This window comes from Chaetodon trifascialis, chromosome 15, assembly GCF_039877785.1.
Source record: "Chaetodon trifascialis isolate fChaTrf1 chromosome 15, fChaTrf1.hap1, whole genome shotgun sequence".
NCBI lineage: Eukaryota > Metazoa > Chordata > Actinopteri > Chaetodontiformes > Chaetodontidae > Chaetodon > Chaetodon trifascialis.
In genome coordinates this window covers 7517485-7534701 of record NC_092070.1, presented here as the reverse complement: position 1 = coordinate 7534701, position 17217 = coordinate 7517485, and the positions used below count along the sequence as shown (strand labels likewise).

Genomic DNA, 17217 nt, shown 5'->3' with positions numbered 1-17217 from the left:
TGTGTTTTATAGTTTGTGAAGCCCTATGAGGCAAATTTTTGATTTGTGACTTTGGGCTATATAAATAAAATGTTCTTAACTTGGCTTGATATTGATACATCCCATAAAATCACCATGGAAAACTCTTATGTAGCCTAGATGATGTTCATCACAGTGCACCGCACTGTAATTAGAAGACAAACCTGGTCATTTTCAGCTGGCGTTCGTGTGCATTTCAGGAATCATTCTGACTAAAATCAGGCTCATTGATATAACAACCAATGCCTATTTCCCTCTGTCTCTCTATTTCTCCTGCTTCACTTATCAGTCTGTCCTCACCTTGTCAAAACTGCATTTTCATACTACACACCCAGGCCCGAAGAAACTTTCAAGCTTAACTTCTTTTGGAAACGCTGCCTTCAATTGAGGCATTCAGATGTCACATCCTAAACATGTTTTACGAAGAATGCAAACGTTTTAATATATGTCATATGTTAACTTCCTTACTTTAAAAAGGAGATCGTGTATCTCGAGACTTCACTGTGAATTTAAAAAAATCCATTTTGCAATTACAGACAAAAAATATTGATATAATGAGCTTTCAAAATAACCATCTTCCTCCACCTCAGAATTTTGTTCCATCCATTCATTTTTCCCCATGAGGGGTGCTCATCATCAAGATAATCTACTGTGCATGTCCTCCCATGAAATAAATCACAGTCAAATGTATTCCTGGTTTGCTGGGGGGCCCTCAAGGTCCCCTGCATGCTAGCAGCAGGAGCATAAAGAAAGAAAGAAGGAAAGGCGGAGAGTGCACAGACATACAGATGGCATGGTTCAGTGAGGCTGAGCTGCTCGGCGGCGGAAAGACACGGCGCCGTTTTCTCAGTCCACCGGTGAACCGCTGACGTCATGCCGCCAGCCAGACATTAGTGGCCACACACAGCGCCTGTTTCTACAACCAGGAAAGTTCAACCCGACCCAAATTAATCCCACACTGCCCCGTGGCCCGGACGGAGCCGGTGCACATGTGTTCTGAATCCACTTTTCTTTCATTTCTTTCTCACTCGAGCTCAAACTCTTCACCGGCCTTTTCTGCAACTCATTCAAGCGAATCACTTCCTGCCTCCGCCGTTATGGCTTTCAGCTCCTCGACAACTGCCACAAGGCTGATGCTGAATTTGACGACTCGCGTCTCACATGTCGCGCACATGTACGTGTACTGTATATATGTATACACAGACTATGTACCGGGGTGGGGTAAAGTTACAGAAACCTCGGATTAAATCTGCTAAGGAGGTCTCACTCCACCCCGCGCGGTTGCTGAAGTTGCAGCAGCGAACTAGCAACCGCGCTTCCTGGTTCAGTGCACTTGCTGGAGTGACGGGCGGATTGAATGAGTTGTAAAAAGAGCACAGAGAGAGAGCATGGCGGACAAAAGCGTTCAAGTTGGAAATATTACCTGCTTTTTGGATGCAGGACGCCTTTCAGAGGGTGGCTAACAACAAGCGGGTGGCTCAGTCAGCGTCGCCGTGAATCAAACTTCTTTTCCTGTCGACAGCAGCTTCGCACAGTTCAGGCTAAACTACAACGCTCCCCTCCTCTCTCTCTCTTCCTCTGCTTCAGCCACTCTTTCTATATTTTTTTCTCTCCCGTTCTTCCTTCTGCCCTCCCTCCTCCACTGGCTGCTCACTGGTTCGCGTAATTTCACTCAGTGCGTCGACAGCAGGAGCCGGGGTGCGGTCCAGGACGAGGCGGGCTCTAGCCCGTACGGACCGCGCCTCTGACCAATGGCAGCCGGCGCTTTGCTAATCCGCACACTTTGGGCCAATCATGTTCTCCTGTACTGGAGGGGTGACAGCCACTGGGCAGGGCAAAAAGCGCAGAAAAAACTAAACTTGAAAGAGTGAAGGGGAGGGAGGGGGTACAGATAAAGTTGTGTTTAATGAGAAAGGTATGTGCATACTAAGGATTTTTATGACCATATAAGTACCAGTCACTCTCAGGATGGACTGCATCATCCAGGGTCTCCCTCATGTGTCAACAGGGTCTGGTCTGAACACTGTCTGCTTTGAAAAAATCCAAAGTGATGCTGCTCCATACTATTTCTGCTGTGAGGTTACCAGATGAGACAAATCCTACACACACAGCGGCCAATTCTATGCTGCTACTTATATCACTAATGTGGTGTACAATACAAAACAAATACTTTCACTCCACTGACAAGAACTGTACATAAACTGGACACTTACCTCTGTCAAATATTATAATTAAAATAGTTTATTCATAGGTGTTATTTTAATAGTTCTTGCACTTTATTTATCCATGTAAGTGGCTTTCTCCCCTCCCAAATAAGGTCAGAGGTCAGCAGCAGAGCAAGACCAAAGGTGATAAGGATTCAGTGTTTAAACAAGGACACTGACAGGGTGGATATTGGCCTATAGGGACTGGAACCTCTCACAACAGTTTGAATGGCTCAGCGATCATGGTTAAAAAGAAATCATTTCACCCTACCAGCTCATTTCCACTGAAGGAATTAAAATATTCTGTTTAAGCTATTTTATGCTTGTGTTATGTCATGGGTTCTTATGGAAGTGGAAAAAACAAAACAAAACAATATAAACTGTATATATACTGTGTAAACTGTCTGGAGATGTTTTGCATCTATTTCACACATAAGTCAAAGGACAGATGAGCTTTAAAACACTCTTCAGTTAAATAGTAATGAAAAATCAGCATTCAAGTGGATATGCCAGTTCGATCATGACAGATTTTTGCATTCTTCTTTACTCAAATGAGGGAGAAAACATCATAATTTTAAGCTTCACAATTTCACATTTAAAACTCCATAACTGCACTTGTCAGCATGTTCTGTCCACGCTCTTGCTCGTTGATCTTTTGCATTTATTCAAATGTACCAGTGCATGTCTCACATAAAGGTTGAAGACACTTGACAAGATAAAAAGTGCAGTACAGTTACGTGATTTACTCTCACAGGTTCACTCAAACAGGTAAGCCAAGATTCATGACCAGACACGCTAACACTTCATGGGAACCGCTGCAGGTGATGAGCTAATTAATGTGAGGGAGGGAAACCCTTGTTCAGTCTTCAAATCATTCCTGACATTTGTTTTCCTTGGCTGTGCTGAAAGGCCTGACTTGTTTTTGTGAAGTGAAAGCAATGAGGATGTAAAATAGGTACAGAGAGAACACATTTATGTACTGTATACGTGAAATCAAATACAGAGCAACATATATCTGCAAAATGGTTGTTTAATTGGATGCAGATAATGAGGAATAAAAAGAATAAAAAGAGTGTGGCAGCTGTATGAAAGAGTTTGAGGTGACGAGATGGAAAACTGAGCAAAAAAGGGATGAGTGATATGATGGATGTTGAGCTGAAACTTCTGCAGCTGCCAAAGTCTACACAGAAGAATGGAACATTACAATGTGAACCTGTTTACTTCAAATACTCTCCAAGGATTCAGATTGGGTGATCTGAGCCCAATATGCCCAGTGGAATTGAAGGCAGAGAGCCAATGCGCATGCCACAACCAGCAGGGAGACATTAGCAATGGAAAATAAATATTTTTCACCTTCTCAGTGTGGAACGTGGACTGAACACCAGCAGCTTTGATCAGTAGCATAAACTGAGATGGAAAGAAAATTTAGAGCAGCGAGTCCCTTTCCAGGGGGTACTAAACGCAGCATGCCGGGGGATATGTGGAAAGACTGCAGAGTAGCTCAACAAATTTGAAAAGAATTTAACTTATGATTTGATTAAAAAGCAGATATCCGCTTTTGCGTCAGCTGTGCCACTTGACTGGGTTAACTTGGTTAACAGTAACAGATAAATGGTTGAAATTGCAAGCTACGGATAAATAGATAAAAACAGCTGATTAATGAATATTTTAAATAGTTAGCTACAATAATGGACAAATGGTAAAAATAGATTACAGATAAAACAGTTGAAATAGTTAGCTAAAGTAATGGATAAAGGGTTTAAATAGTTTGCTAAAAGTAATGGATTAGTGGGTAAAATAGCTAGCTGACGGATGAACGGTTTAAAGAGTTCGCTAACTGTAATGGATAAATGGCTAAAGTGTCAAGCCTCTGCCACTAGTATTAAGGCCAAAGATGCAAACTTGACAAAACCAGTCTAAACACTGACAATTCAGCTGTATAAAAAACACAGCAGTCACTGGGTTAATAGTGTTAAAATAATTCAGTTCATATCTGGCAGGGTCTTACGTCTGGAAATAAAGATGAGAACCTCCAGTTTAGAGGGATTGTGATGGTCATGCTCCTCAGACAAGCTAAAGCTCGACCCCTTAATATTTTGTCCTCCTTTCTACAGACAGATATTGCTGTTCTGAGGTCTAGGAACAAACAACTTTCGACATGACCTGATGCAAATATCATCTGTATACAAGACATCAACACACAGTGCCATCAAATTACAAAACTGTACGTTCAGCACACCCATCTCTAACGCTGATTTTCCCCAAGAAGTCACATCACGACAGAGCCACAGGCATGACTGGCATCCACTGACAAACAGGAAAATCACATTTTCAGTTCAAGTGTGATTTATGTTCTCTATGTGTTATTATGAAAGGAATGCGTCTGTGTGTTTTCCTATACGTTTAACAGCTGGGCATCACATGAATGTAGAGCAAAACATTGAGCGTTCAGCATGCCTGCCTGGAAAATTCAATAAATCTCACACTCTCTCCCTCTCTGGGATGGATGGGAAATATCCAAAAATTTTAACTGAGAGGTCAAAGGTCACCCTGTCACCCGTTACTTGAGTAGGGCCAGATGCCAGTAGAGGAAAGAGGCCTCGAGGAAGAGAATGAGGGGGAGTAAAAGAGAAAGAGGCGTCTTAGATCAAAAAAACCATTAGAATAGCACATTTTAATTCAAAGCAAATGGCAACATAACGGAAAGCTCTCATATAATAAAAACCTTGTGCCCGGAAAGTACATGACTCCACAACAATGGCAGAAGAGAAAACAAACAGTGCCGGGTACAGAAAGAAATGTGGGATTAAAACGCAGGCATGAATTACCAAATATGGACACTTCTGACCTCACTATCTCCCTCCCTCTCTGCCTCCCGCTCTCCTTTTCACTGTGACCTACTCTCTCTCTTTTTCCTTAAGTTGGTGGTAATAGCAGCAGGGTGTGTCTGTAATTCAGGGTGTGTAAAAGTCATTATATCATCCAGCCAGAAAGAAAGGGACCCATTCAGTGACAGCATGTTAAAAGGGTGGCATGTTAACTCACTGACCACTCTTGCTGTGTAATTACTTGTGTGAATTCATGTGTACAGGCATTCACGCTCCAGTGTCTTGGTGAGAATGTGTGTGTCTGCTCCCTCATGCGTGACACATATATGTGTGTTTATGCAGCGTGTATATCCAGAAGCTCAGATCTGCGTCACTTTCAGAGTACATAGGTTGTTTAGTGCTCCTGTCTGACCCACATCCTCTTACCTGACATACTCTGAGAGAAAAGTCAGCACACGGGCTTCACTGTGAGCCCAGTGCAAACTCACTGTTGTTCATTCCAGCAACCAGCCCTTGTGTTTTGTTCAACATCATTCCCCAGTCATGTACGAACCCCCGCCAAGACTGTTTATGCAGCTTGCTTCAGTTCACACAGCCTCCTGACACTATAAAGCAAAGTGTTTGTTTGTGTGCACCTAAAAGACCAGAACCACAAAGAATAATTAAGAGCACCTCCAGCTTTTAAAGTACTGCAATAATAAGATTATAGCAGAGAGAGTGGTTATTTATTCTGTCTTCTGTTCTTTAGTCTGCCTGGTTTCCTCCTCTTTTCCTTTGTAATTAGTACACAGGAAGGAGTGATAAGACACATGTTGACACACAAAACTAAGGAATGTGGAGTAAAGGGAAGGGACGCAAAGTTTTCCCTCTTTTGTTGAGACAACATCTCTAATACTCCCTGAGTCAATATTGTATTATAAGCCACATGTGTGTTGCATGGGAAAAAGATGGAGTGATATGGAAAGCAAAAGTGGCTACTTTGTCGGTCTCGGGTTGGACTTTGTCTGGAACAGAGTGGAGAGCTAACAAGGTGGAGGGCAGCGTGTGTTTCAGCTATAAATACAGCCATGTATTTACTACAAACACAGAGCGTGCCAGATCTGAGTGTTGTTAGAGTTGCTCGCTCTCACATGCGCAAATTTCAACACACACGGCTAAAGCATTTGGATCGGTGACAGGCAATCTTATTTCACACAAACACACAGCAAACATTAACAGTTTCAGGCTCTGAGAGAGGCGGGCAAACGGGGACGGAGCCGCTAGAAGAAATCTGCCTCTCAGCCCGTTTGTTCAGCAGCAGCTGCTGGCTTCCCCTGTCTTTTTTTGCCTTATATGGTCACAAGAGTGGTGGAGTAAGAGAGAGAGACAGCGGGAGCGAGGATGGAGGTGTGGTCTATTGTTTTTGGCGGAAGAGGTGTAGGGTTACGTGCTGGTCTTGAACCTTCGGAGCTTGTCGTCATCTATTCAGTCACCTCTTTCCTCTGTCTGAGGCCAGACAAAGAGAGATGAGCGGACGACGTGGGGAGGTGTGAAGGGGGGCAGCCTGGGTCATGAGTGTGAATCCTGAGGCCGAGACTGGTCACTGATTATCAAGAGGCAGAGAAAGAGAGCGCAGAGACAGAAAGTGGTCGAAATAGCAGATCATTAACAAAAGGTGCAGTCATGCTGTCGCAGACATCTCAAAACTATGCAGGAATGTCTTTCATCCAGCGCACAACAATGGAGTTTGTACATCTGGATCACTTGCTTTGCTCACACCTGCTTATGTAATGCCAGTGGAATTCCCCCTATTCAACAAGTACCGCTTGCTACCGAGCAGCACATCCCCAGGCTTCATCTGAAGATGATCTAATCCAAGCCAGGACCACTAAAAGTGCAGATGGAACATGTCAAATGATGTGCGCTTAATAAGCAGTCTGGAGGCTCTCGCCACAATTCTGTCAGCTGCGGGCTCTGTGATGACATGCCAGGATGGGAGGGCGGGCAGGGGTGGGAATGTTTTTCAGTTTGCGAGTCGTGAGAGACGAGGGGATGATGAGATGATGACTGGAAGGAGTCTCTGACGACTGCAGGTGCTCTCCTGTCTCCCTCAGCCTCATTTGACCTCATTAACGTGAGTGCAGGCTGTGACACAGAAATGCTTTAATCCCACACTCACCACACACAACCAGTCTTTATAGGCCCTGCATGGAGAGCGTGTGCAGCAGCGCTTCCTAGTAAAACAGGTAAAACATTTGATATAAACATGCCTTGCCCTGCTATTCCATGTTAAATATTAAAATGTCTAGTCATACCACACTAATTTAGCACTTCAAAACAAGCAGAGAGCCTGAAATCTACAGCATAGAGGGGTCCGAGGTCCCACACTGTGTTGGTGTAATGTTTACACTGTAAAAAGGCCGGACTCATGCACATTTGGACTGGTATGACGCAGCCTGGCAGGTGAAACTGAAGATGAGAGGTTAAACGGGGCAGTCAACCGCGCGCTGGAGAGGGTCAGAGTCCACGTAACTACAGCGTATTGTATGTTGACACCAAGTCTGATGGAGCAGAGAAAGGTGGTGTTGGTGGAGGATTTTTTTTTTTTTTTTGTCGGTGAAGACATTATAAAGTCAAGATTAGAGAGAAAGAAGGCATACTGTTGATGTGGGGGGATGGCAGAAGGGAGGTAATTTAAAGGGCAGCAGTAAAGGGGAAGGTGGCGTGTAGGCGTTTCAGTCACACTGATGAGAAGGTTGTAACGACATGAGTGACGCCTACATGTTAAGACGGAGGGCAGAGATGAGAGGCATGGAACACTATACACACAGAAGAAACACAGGAACGACCGAGGGCCACTTCAAGTTCATCTCTAACAGTCTGATACTCTGCTGTTTCCCTGGTGAGAAAAAAAAGTCCCTTCTCCTCCCTCAGCTTCACTAACGTCACACCAGCAGCCAGTCTGTGCATCCCTCCAGCGCTGTCAAAACCACTACCACAGGGAAACAGCATAACTTAATAAAGCGACGACCGTTGTCTTTTTATTTTTTTTCCGACCACAGACAAAAACACGATTCAAATCCAGAACATCTTTCGACTCCTTTATTACTTCACTTGGTCATGTTTCTGGTACATAGAGTTCATTTTAGTAACTAACTAAATCAAACTCATATTTTCAATTCCCGCTTGACTGAAGTTTCAGTCAGGACCCAGAGACACGCACAAAGAAACGCACGTCTTCCTGTCTCACATTATTAGGCATAATGGTGTAAAATGACCATGTGTGGCTCCATGCTGCTAGAGAAACGCCACCATCGTGTGGACACAAGCAGGAACTACAGGTAACACTGTCAAAAACCCCATTCAACATTGTCAGGTTTTAAATTAAATCCTCTCCACCACTAAAATCAGACATGTTCATCCCCCATGTTATCAAGTGTAAGTGCAGCACAGCGGTGTATTTCTACAGACTTTTACAGCGAACTGTGAGACACCGGCTCAGCTGCACTGGTAGTGAGAAAAGAACAACAGAGCTGTCACAATATTAAAGAGAAACTGAACTGCTGCAAAATGGAGCTCGGCATGAACTAAAAGGTTGATAGAGGCACACAGCCATCACTAGAGAAAAGAAACAGCTGGAGACAGAGAAACTGATGCAATAAGGAAGCTGAAGCAGTGTGTCTTGGGATGGGTGTGTGAGCAGTTGAGAGTCTGCCAGCTGGGACTGTTGCATGGTTTTGTTTATCTGTTGACTGTTGCTAAACTGGCTCACAATGGTGGCTAAGGGCTGCCGACCGTGCCAGAATCATACAAAACAGCACCGTAACGGTGGTGAATGGCAGGGTGCGACAGCTGCTTTTATTGTCCAATGATCTTGCTGACAAATGAGTCCAGCTCATCATCATCTTTGATCCCCACAAAATGGTCCACGACGTCACCTCCCCGCATGGCGATTACTGTCGGAACGGCGGACACCTTAAGACAGACCAGGTTACAGGTTATAGGACAAGACGAATAACGTCAGGACTTCACAACGTGTAAGACATCACATTCTGTGCCTGCAAATGTTGTCCCTTCAGAAAAGCTTGATCAAATTTTCTATACAATATTCAACAGAAACAAAGTTTTAATGGCAAATCAAACAAGTGCAGCGTGTCTCACCCCGTATTCGATAGCCAGGTCTGTGTGATCGTCTATGTCAACTTTTGCCATGGCAACACGGCCTTTCTGTTTCGCAACAGCCTTCTCCAGCCTCGGCCCAAGGATCTTACAGGGACCACACCACCTAAAAACACACAAACAGAACCAATGTCAAAGTGCTCATTGTGGAAAAGACAGGAGTACTGAGTATACTTTTACAACACGACTGTAAAGATTTTACAACATGGAGCGCATCAGTTCAAAAGCGAGGATCAGAATTCATAAAAACATGAATAACAATTATGATCATGTATGAATCTTAAGAACTTTGTGTGTGCTTGTTCTTCATCTGGCAAAAAGCTTAGCTTTCTTTTCTGCATTCCAATTACATCCCGACTAATTAAGGAAAAATAAGATCCAAGATATGGTTATTATTAGACCTTTGGTTTCATCCTGAGCCTTCTGTGATGTCCTGACTGCACAGATGATCTATGATCAGTATTATAGTAGCAGTCTTCAGGTGCTGTCCTGTTAAACTGTTGCTTAATTATTTCAGGTATGATTCCTCTGTCCTGCTGTGACAGCTCTAAATGTCTTTTTTGAAAAAGACCTATAGGTTTAGCAATAAATAGGTTAAACAGGAGTCACTGCCATGTGGTTGTCTGCCTCCTCCAACCAGTCAAGTTGCAGTTTCCATCGATGTCTGTCCACACTCATGTAATATTTGTAGTGTATATATGTATGATTCCCGAGAATAATACCCAGAGAGAAACATGCCGAGAGCTTCATCACATGGAGCAACAACAATCACCTGAAGCTCAACATCAGCAGAACCAATGAGCTTGTGGTGACTACAGTGCTTCAAATATGGATGTTGCTGCACAGAAGCTACAAAGTAAAAAATGTAGCTGCTTCACACACATCTTCAACCTGACACCACAGAAGATCTAAACAATCAGCACAGTTTGAAGGTGGACACCAAGATTAGAGTCACCAATTCAGTATCTGAGCAAATATGAAATATGGTTACAATCTGCCTTCTGTTCCCGAGTTATGGTGCTGAATGATGGCCAGAGAAGTTATTATGATGCCACAGTGAAGTTGACCTTTCACCTTTTGAATATGAAACGTCATCCCTTTATCCTATGAGAATTGCATGAAATTTTAGCGTAGAATTAGCGTATGAATACTTGAGCTGTGGCCAAAAATGTGACAGTGACCTTGACTGTTGACCGTCAAAATCTAATCAGTTCATCCTTGAATCCAGAGTAAGAGCGAGTGAACACAAATTCAAGGATATTCCCTCAAGGCTAAGATATCGCGTTCAAGAGAATGAGATGTACAGACTGACAGGCCGAAAACTCAACACCTCCAGCCACGACAAATAATTTGAGAGTATAATCCCCATGGCCAGTTGTGCACATATGAGTGAATTTATTCATAACAGACAGACAGACAGACAGACAGACAGACAGACAGACAGACACAGACACACACACACACACACACACACACACACACACACACACACACACACACACACACAGTATGTAACACTTAAAGCCATTGAAAGAGACAGGGCAGCTGTAAAACAAGGTACTTTCCAAGGTCAGTCTAGATCAGCATAGATGACCAGCAGGAAACTTTCCCTGGCCAGCTGGAAGAATGAGTATATTCAACCTTTATTTCACCACACACAGAGTAATAACATGCTATAAAAATCAATAATACAAATGTAGGAATAAAATAGGAGAAATAAATAAAAAGAGATAAATACATTAAATGGAGTGCAACATCGAGTTAAAAACATTTACAATCAATTAAAACTAGGTTTGAAATGAGGCCTTTGAACTGTCAGAAAATGACATTTTCCCAAACTCAGATCTCATCAGTGGAGTGTGGAGCACTTCAGTGAGTTAAAAAGGATAAAGTTTAGGGTAGAAGCAACTGTGTTAAAGCTTTACAGATGAATAAACTTAGTATTTATGTATTAATATTTCAAGGTAAATTTTGCCATCTTTCAAATTCAAGTAAAATGCAAAACACTACATTGGTCTTTGTCCTCAAATGCAAAGAGCTGCTCCCTTTTTTTCATTTCACTATAATTTTTGTCATAAATTTTAGAAACACAAACATGATCTAATTTTGCATTACATTTAATCACATTAATTTGTCTGTAACTTCACATGGTTGGTCTGTTTGGCGGGATAAGTCATCCACAACCATCGATCCCTGAGGTACTCACTGTGCATGGAAGTCAATGAGCACGGGCAGCTGGCTGTTGATGACCCTCTCTGTGAAGTCCTCGTGGTCCTGAACATTGAAGGAGACTTCGCGGCGGGAGGTGTGAGGAAGGGAGCGAGGCAGAGTGCGCGAGGGAGACAGGAAGGAGACCCGGGCTGTGGCGGACTGCAGGGAGGTGGAAAAAGAAGAGGAGGCTGTGGTGGCGGCGGGTGCTCGGAGGCAGTGGATTTCTTTCACAGACAGCGTCCAAATTCTACGTGCTAGCAGCCTGTGAGCCATCTGTGTCAAAGAAATAAGAGAAAGGGACAGAAGAAGAATGTTGTTTGATAAGAGTTTGACACCACCTGAGGCAAAAGCAGAGGGACTGCAAAGTGCCTTCACTGTACCACAAAAGAGGACACTTATGTAAAGTTGATCAGCTATTATCTACATGCAGAGTGCACTGTACCCTGGTTGGGTGTGTTTTCCTGTAGGGATCATGTGTGTTTAGCTGAAGTGCACACAAGGCTTGACTCCACCCCCACAATTTTAATAACGACTCAATTAAGTTATTTTTAGGAAAAAAACAAAACAAAACAGCAGAAATCCACTTGTTCCAGCTTGACAGGTGTGATGGGGGTTGATATGATATCACAGCTTCCTGTGATGGAAAGCTGAATATCTTTGTAATGTGGACTATTAACTGGACAAAATCAGACATTTGACTGAGTCAACTTGAGTTTTGACACTGAATTATTCCTCCACTAACTTCTTAAAATCCAATGAAAATGACTATTGGTCGCAGCCCTCGCTGAGAAGCCATCACTGCTTGGCAATTAAAATCATTTTACAGCTCTGGAGACCATTAAAGTGGATCAGCAGCTCACCTCTTTCAGCCAGCCGACAGAGGAAATAATTACACTCACCACCAGTATTTGACTCTCTTTCATTCAGAAACAGCAGCATCTGTGATAAGACCTTCATTCATCACTAATATACCTTCACTCTGAAACAGTCTTATACTTATTCGTATTTATGACTGGTGATGTAACATTAGTTTACTCCATCAAACACTTCGGCAGCAGTTCAACTATTATCTAGTATCTGAATACTGAGCATGTCTGGTAAACCTGTGTACTCAGAAGTTAAATTAGCTGAGGTTAACATCTTTAGCGGACTGCTTCTCTCTGTAACACAGCCATGTTGCTCTGCTGTTATAACACACTCACACAACCCACGAGGAAACAACTGATCTTAAAGCTGTCATAATTGTCTTGATGAATAATTCCCCATTAATATCTAACCCACTAGACACCAACTCGGTCGGTATTTCCACAGCTTATGTTTAGCTGCGTATCTACCGGCGGCTCGTTGCCTCCATTAACCTACGTTACGCAGGAGTTTGCCCTCTTCGTCCTCCTCCTGCTCTTCCCAGCCTTTCCCGCCGTCGACTCCTCTCGTTGCGAAACACACAAACACTCAAACCGGACAGTTTCGCTACACGTTTCCAAAATGTCACACACAACAAAAAGGAAATAAAAGAGCATTTCGTGTGTTTACCTTGATGTTCAGCTAGCGTTGATCTTGGCCTCGCGGACCAATGAAGTACTTCCGCTTTGGTGCCGCAGATAGAAAACGGACCGACAAGCTTTTTATTACTTCACGGCCGCAGTGCTTTGAGTGGCGCCATCGCCTGGACAGGCTGGGAAGCACAGGGTAGGCGGTGAAGCTAAAAGCGTTGCAAAAGAGGGAAATTCATCCTTCACAACAATTCAAACAAGCATTGTTTCTTTAGTACCTACTGTCTCTGGTGACAAGTTGCTAGGTTCCTTTATTCAACTACCTTTTAGTACAGTTTTGAGATGATTTACACATCTACTTTACTTCAATACAGAGTGAAATATTGTACTTTTTACTCTACTACATTCATGACAGATTGAGTTTCTCACCTAGAGGATGAGAATACCATCTTATACAATACAACACATTGTCAAAAATTATACCAGTCGTTCTTAACCTTTTTGGCTGATGACACTTTAGAATGCAACACTGTCTAGTTGGGGTCCCTTTCACCAAAGAGACATTCGCCCTATGAACTTCTCAGATGGTTTAATGAACAAAAAGAAAAATGCTAATCACCTCCTGGCTTCATACATAGTGCACAGACATGAGAGTAGTATCAATCTTCTCTTGGCAAGAATGTCATGTCAAACTATTTCTTTAAATCAGGAGCTGCCTTGAAATATGTGCAGCATGATATCATTTTAGACAACAGACTCTGTTGTAGAAAGACAGCCTGGAAATATCTGTGATAACAGGACCAGAAGAAACACATGGGTTTTGTATTTTTCTTTGTGTTATTATAAACAATAAAAAGTAATGCATTGATTAATTTTTTTTATTTTTTTGGTAAATGAATCACATCCCCTGTTCTCTGTTTAGGATTAATTCATAATTTATTGAGATGGAATAGCTGATGGACTGTGCCTTTCATGTCCGAGAGGGCAACAGGATGAAAGAGAGAGAAGGTGGGTGGGTTGTTTGGAGTAGAGATGGGTGTCATCCTAGGCTCAGTGAAAAAAGACTCAAAAAGACTGAACAGCACAGAGAGGACCACAGATGAGCCATCTGACGGGGATAATATTGTCCTCCTCAAGAGGAGAAGGCAAGTCATTGTGGTAAACCATGTCCAGGAGCAGATGATGAGCATAAGAGGACGGAAGAAAAGCCTTGGTGCTTGGAGTGATTTTGACTAAGAGGCATGGTCATGCATCACGAGAGCCACAAACATCCTTTTGTATGGATGAAGAGTCAGACTCCCTCTGTGTTGTGACGGCTGATACAAACACATTTTACTCAGCCGTCACAACCCTGCTTACTTACTTCTGCCTCCAACTATTCTCTTTTTCTTTGTGTCACATTTTGTAACTGCAGAAACAAAACCACTGCCATTTGGACACGTTTTTTTTTGTTTTTTTTTTGAAGCTGTAAAGAAGATTGCTTTTATAAATTCAGGGCAAAGTCCTTTTGATCACCCTCACTTTGGACTGTTGTGGATGTGTGCACGGGAGATATCTGAACACTTTTGAGCAGGATGCATAAAAGCATAGAGAGGAAAGTTGGAATTTCAAGACCCTCTTCCAGTCTTGGACCTCCTCCGCTGTTTCGCAGCATCGGACTGCCTGGGCTCTCTGCCAGCCTGCCCTCACACAGGCGACTGCGCTCTATATTCTGCAGGTCCAGAGCTGTGCTGCCTGCGAGTACACACTCCACTGAGGCTTCAGACACACACATATTCACAGACATACAGACAAGCAGCCATGCTCGTACAATCATGTGTCCACTGGGGTGCAATGAGGTGCTCCCAGAGGATATTCAGTCCAGGACAGTGTTGAATGCACTTCAGCCTGATGTGGACTCACATCAGCACAGGAGATCTGTGTTTTGGTCTGGATTTTTTGACACACAGTCCAGAGTGCCAGCAAGCCCTTGGGCACAATGCAGGCAGCAGGACAGACAGCTGTTTTCTCACCTTTGTCCACCTGCACAACCCAGTGGTAGAAGCAGAGGCAGACAGGGCAGATTGGTGACTCCACTTCGCACATCAGAGGACCCAGCGATCAAAGAAAAGCAGCATCAAAAGAGGAGAAAGAGGAGCTATAAGGTGGACTGTGCAGGGAAACAGAAATATGTGGCGCCATCCCTCACTGAGAGAGAAGGAGACGCCAAGCTGTGTGAGTGGCTGCAAAGTCTGGGCATTGCAGATAGCCATGGGAAGGACTCTGTCACTACAAACAACCAGCAGCGGCTGTTTGTGTCCAGATGCAGGGGGGTGATGGGCCACCGGGAGCAAGGCACAGCAGCAAGCCACAGGAGAGACAGGCGGCCCCATTTCCTACCTCCCATCAGTCAGTCGGACTCGGTCCTACATGTGCCCTTCCTGCTCCCTGAAAACTCCCCCCCGCCCTCACCCTGCTCGTTCCCTGATGCCCCCACCCATTCGCTGCCTGTACCACTGCTGCAGCCAATCTCATCAAGGAGGATGTGAGAAGCTGTCGGCCAGCCAAAGCAGGAAGACCCCTGACTGCCTCACAGTCTGCAGGCTCTGATTGTGTACAGATCCTCGTTTCAGATTTCTATCTCATTATGTTCTGACTCAATGATTTCTTAAAACATATTAAGACTCTATGGATATACTAAAATATCTGTGTAGGTTATTCTAAAGTTTAATTGTTTGTTCCCTTAATGAGATTAATCAAGAGATGGACACAGTAAGACAAACACTTGTACAGTCTGATGCAATCCAGCAAACTATCACTGCAACAAACTGACCTCTATGAAGATGCAAAGATTTTGTTGAGTAGTTGGTGGAGCTGTTCATCTGTAGGCATTATTATGTCATGACTTTTACTCCTAACATATTCCATACAGGGGGACACGTAACAAACTCCACGCATTATGTAGCCATGGGTACTTGCAGCCCAGGGCGTACTTCTGCAGTTGGCAGAGGCTATGTGGAAAGATTTCACAGTAGTTCTACGAATTTGAAAAAAGAGAAATTCTCATATGATTTACAATTATATAATATTAGAAATGTTATAATATATATAATTATATATCTCAAAAATTAGCTCAAAGTAATAGATAAAAGGATTAATGAGACAGGTGATAACTAAACACTGCAAATAGTTAGGTAAAAATAACTGATAAAAAAAGTAATGGATAACCATTTTAGATAGTTCAAAGTAATGGATAACAAGTGGATGGATAGTTTAAATAAATAGCTAAAAGTAATGAATACAGACTTTAAATAGGAAATAGATATGTAAAAGTAATGGACGCAAGTTTGAAATAGCTGGCTAGCTAAAAAGTGATTGATAAATTGTGACAAGGCTGACAGTTATGGATAAATGGTTCAAATAACAGAAAGTGATTGATGACAGTGGTGCCAATGTAACTTCACCAAACCGACCTAAACACTGACAGTTCACTCGTATGAAAACATATTGTAACAATATTCACTTTCATAGAATTAATGGTTTGATAACATCAAGTTTAAAGATCAATTCAAATGAACACATCTGGAACATGATGGGTGGTGCTGATGAATTGGAACTGTTGGGTATGTTCTAGAAATGTTCATGGCGTTGCATCCATCCCCTGTATGGTGCATGAAATTACTTAACAAATCTCACTTGTTAAGTTATCACAGTGCTGAGAGAGATGTTTATTTCAGGCTCTTGGTGTGTTTGCTCTGCTGTGTTTTTCTGTCATATCCTCGGTCCTCCAGCAGAGGGCGCTGTCCATGGAACAGACTGGAGGTGGCGGGGGGATGTTTATTAGACTGTGGCAGTTGGGGCCTGAACAGAGCCTAGCTCTGTGTCCCTGCTGAGGTGGGATCTGTGTGTCAGGACCAGAACACACCGGCCTCAGTCCCTCTTACCACTCGCCTCACATCCCCCTCCTGCACATGTTTACCCTCAAACGCAGCCCAAACTGTTTGTGAGTGAGGCTCTTTTTTCAACACAGATCGCCCCCCAGCCCTCTTTCTGCCAAATAAACATTGCACCGGAAATTGCAGGGATATCTGGGATTTTTGAGGGGTCCCGGTGGAAAGGAGGCGAGGGCTAGAACAAGGGTGCTCTCTGTGACACCTTGGAGGTGAGGGGAGGGCAAAGACGCAGGGGGAAGGTGAGGGGGGGAGGGTCCAGAGGGGAGGGCCTGACCTTGCCTTGGGTGGTGGGCAGCTTCAGTAAGACACATATCCACTGACCAACAGGTACAGGTGACCCAGTTTCCTATGACCCCATCAGGAGCGCCACGGT

The 17217-nt window shown here is 43.5% G+C and overlaps 2 protein-coding genes across 3 annotated transcripts in view; both read right to left on the bottom strand.

Moving 5' to 3' along the window:
• Positions 1-1679, bottom strand: part of LOC139344157 (myosin-9-like) — a 30760-nt gene extending 29081 nt beyond the window's left edge. The window contains exon 1 of one of the 2 annotated variants that reach the window (XM_070982114.1): positions 1442-1679. The gene's annotated coding sequence lies outside the window, so the exon portion shown is untranslated. The remainder of the gene's footprint in view (positions 1-1441) is intronic. The other variant, XM_070982115.1, reaches the window with a different exon arrangement.
• Positions 1680-8116: 6437 nt separating this feature from the next.
• Positions 8117-13051, bottom strand: txn2 (thioredoxin 2). The gene is made up of 4 exons (XM_070981116.1): positions 12953-13051; positions 11415-11692; positions 9191-9314; positions 8117-9004 (listed from the first exon to the last, which is right to left on the bottom strand). Exons 2-4 carry the CDS (start codon positions 11690-11692, stop codon positions 8888-8890), a joined length of 519 nt encoding a protein of 172 aa, XP_070837217.1. The 5' UTR covers positions 12953-13051; the 3' UTR covers positions 8117-8887.
• Positions 13052-17217: the final 4166 nt, after the last annotated feature.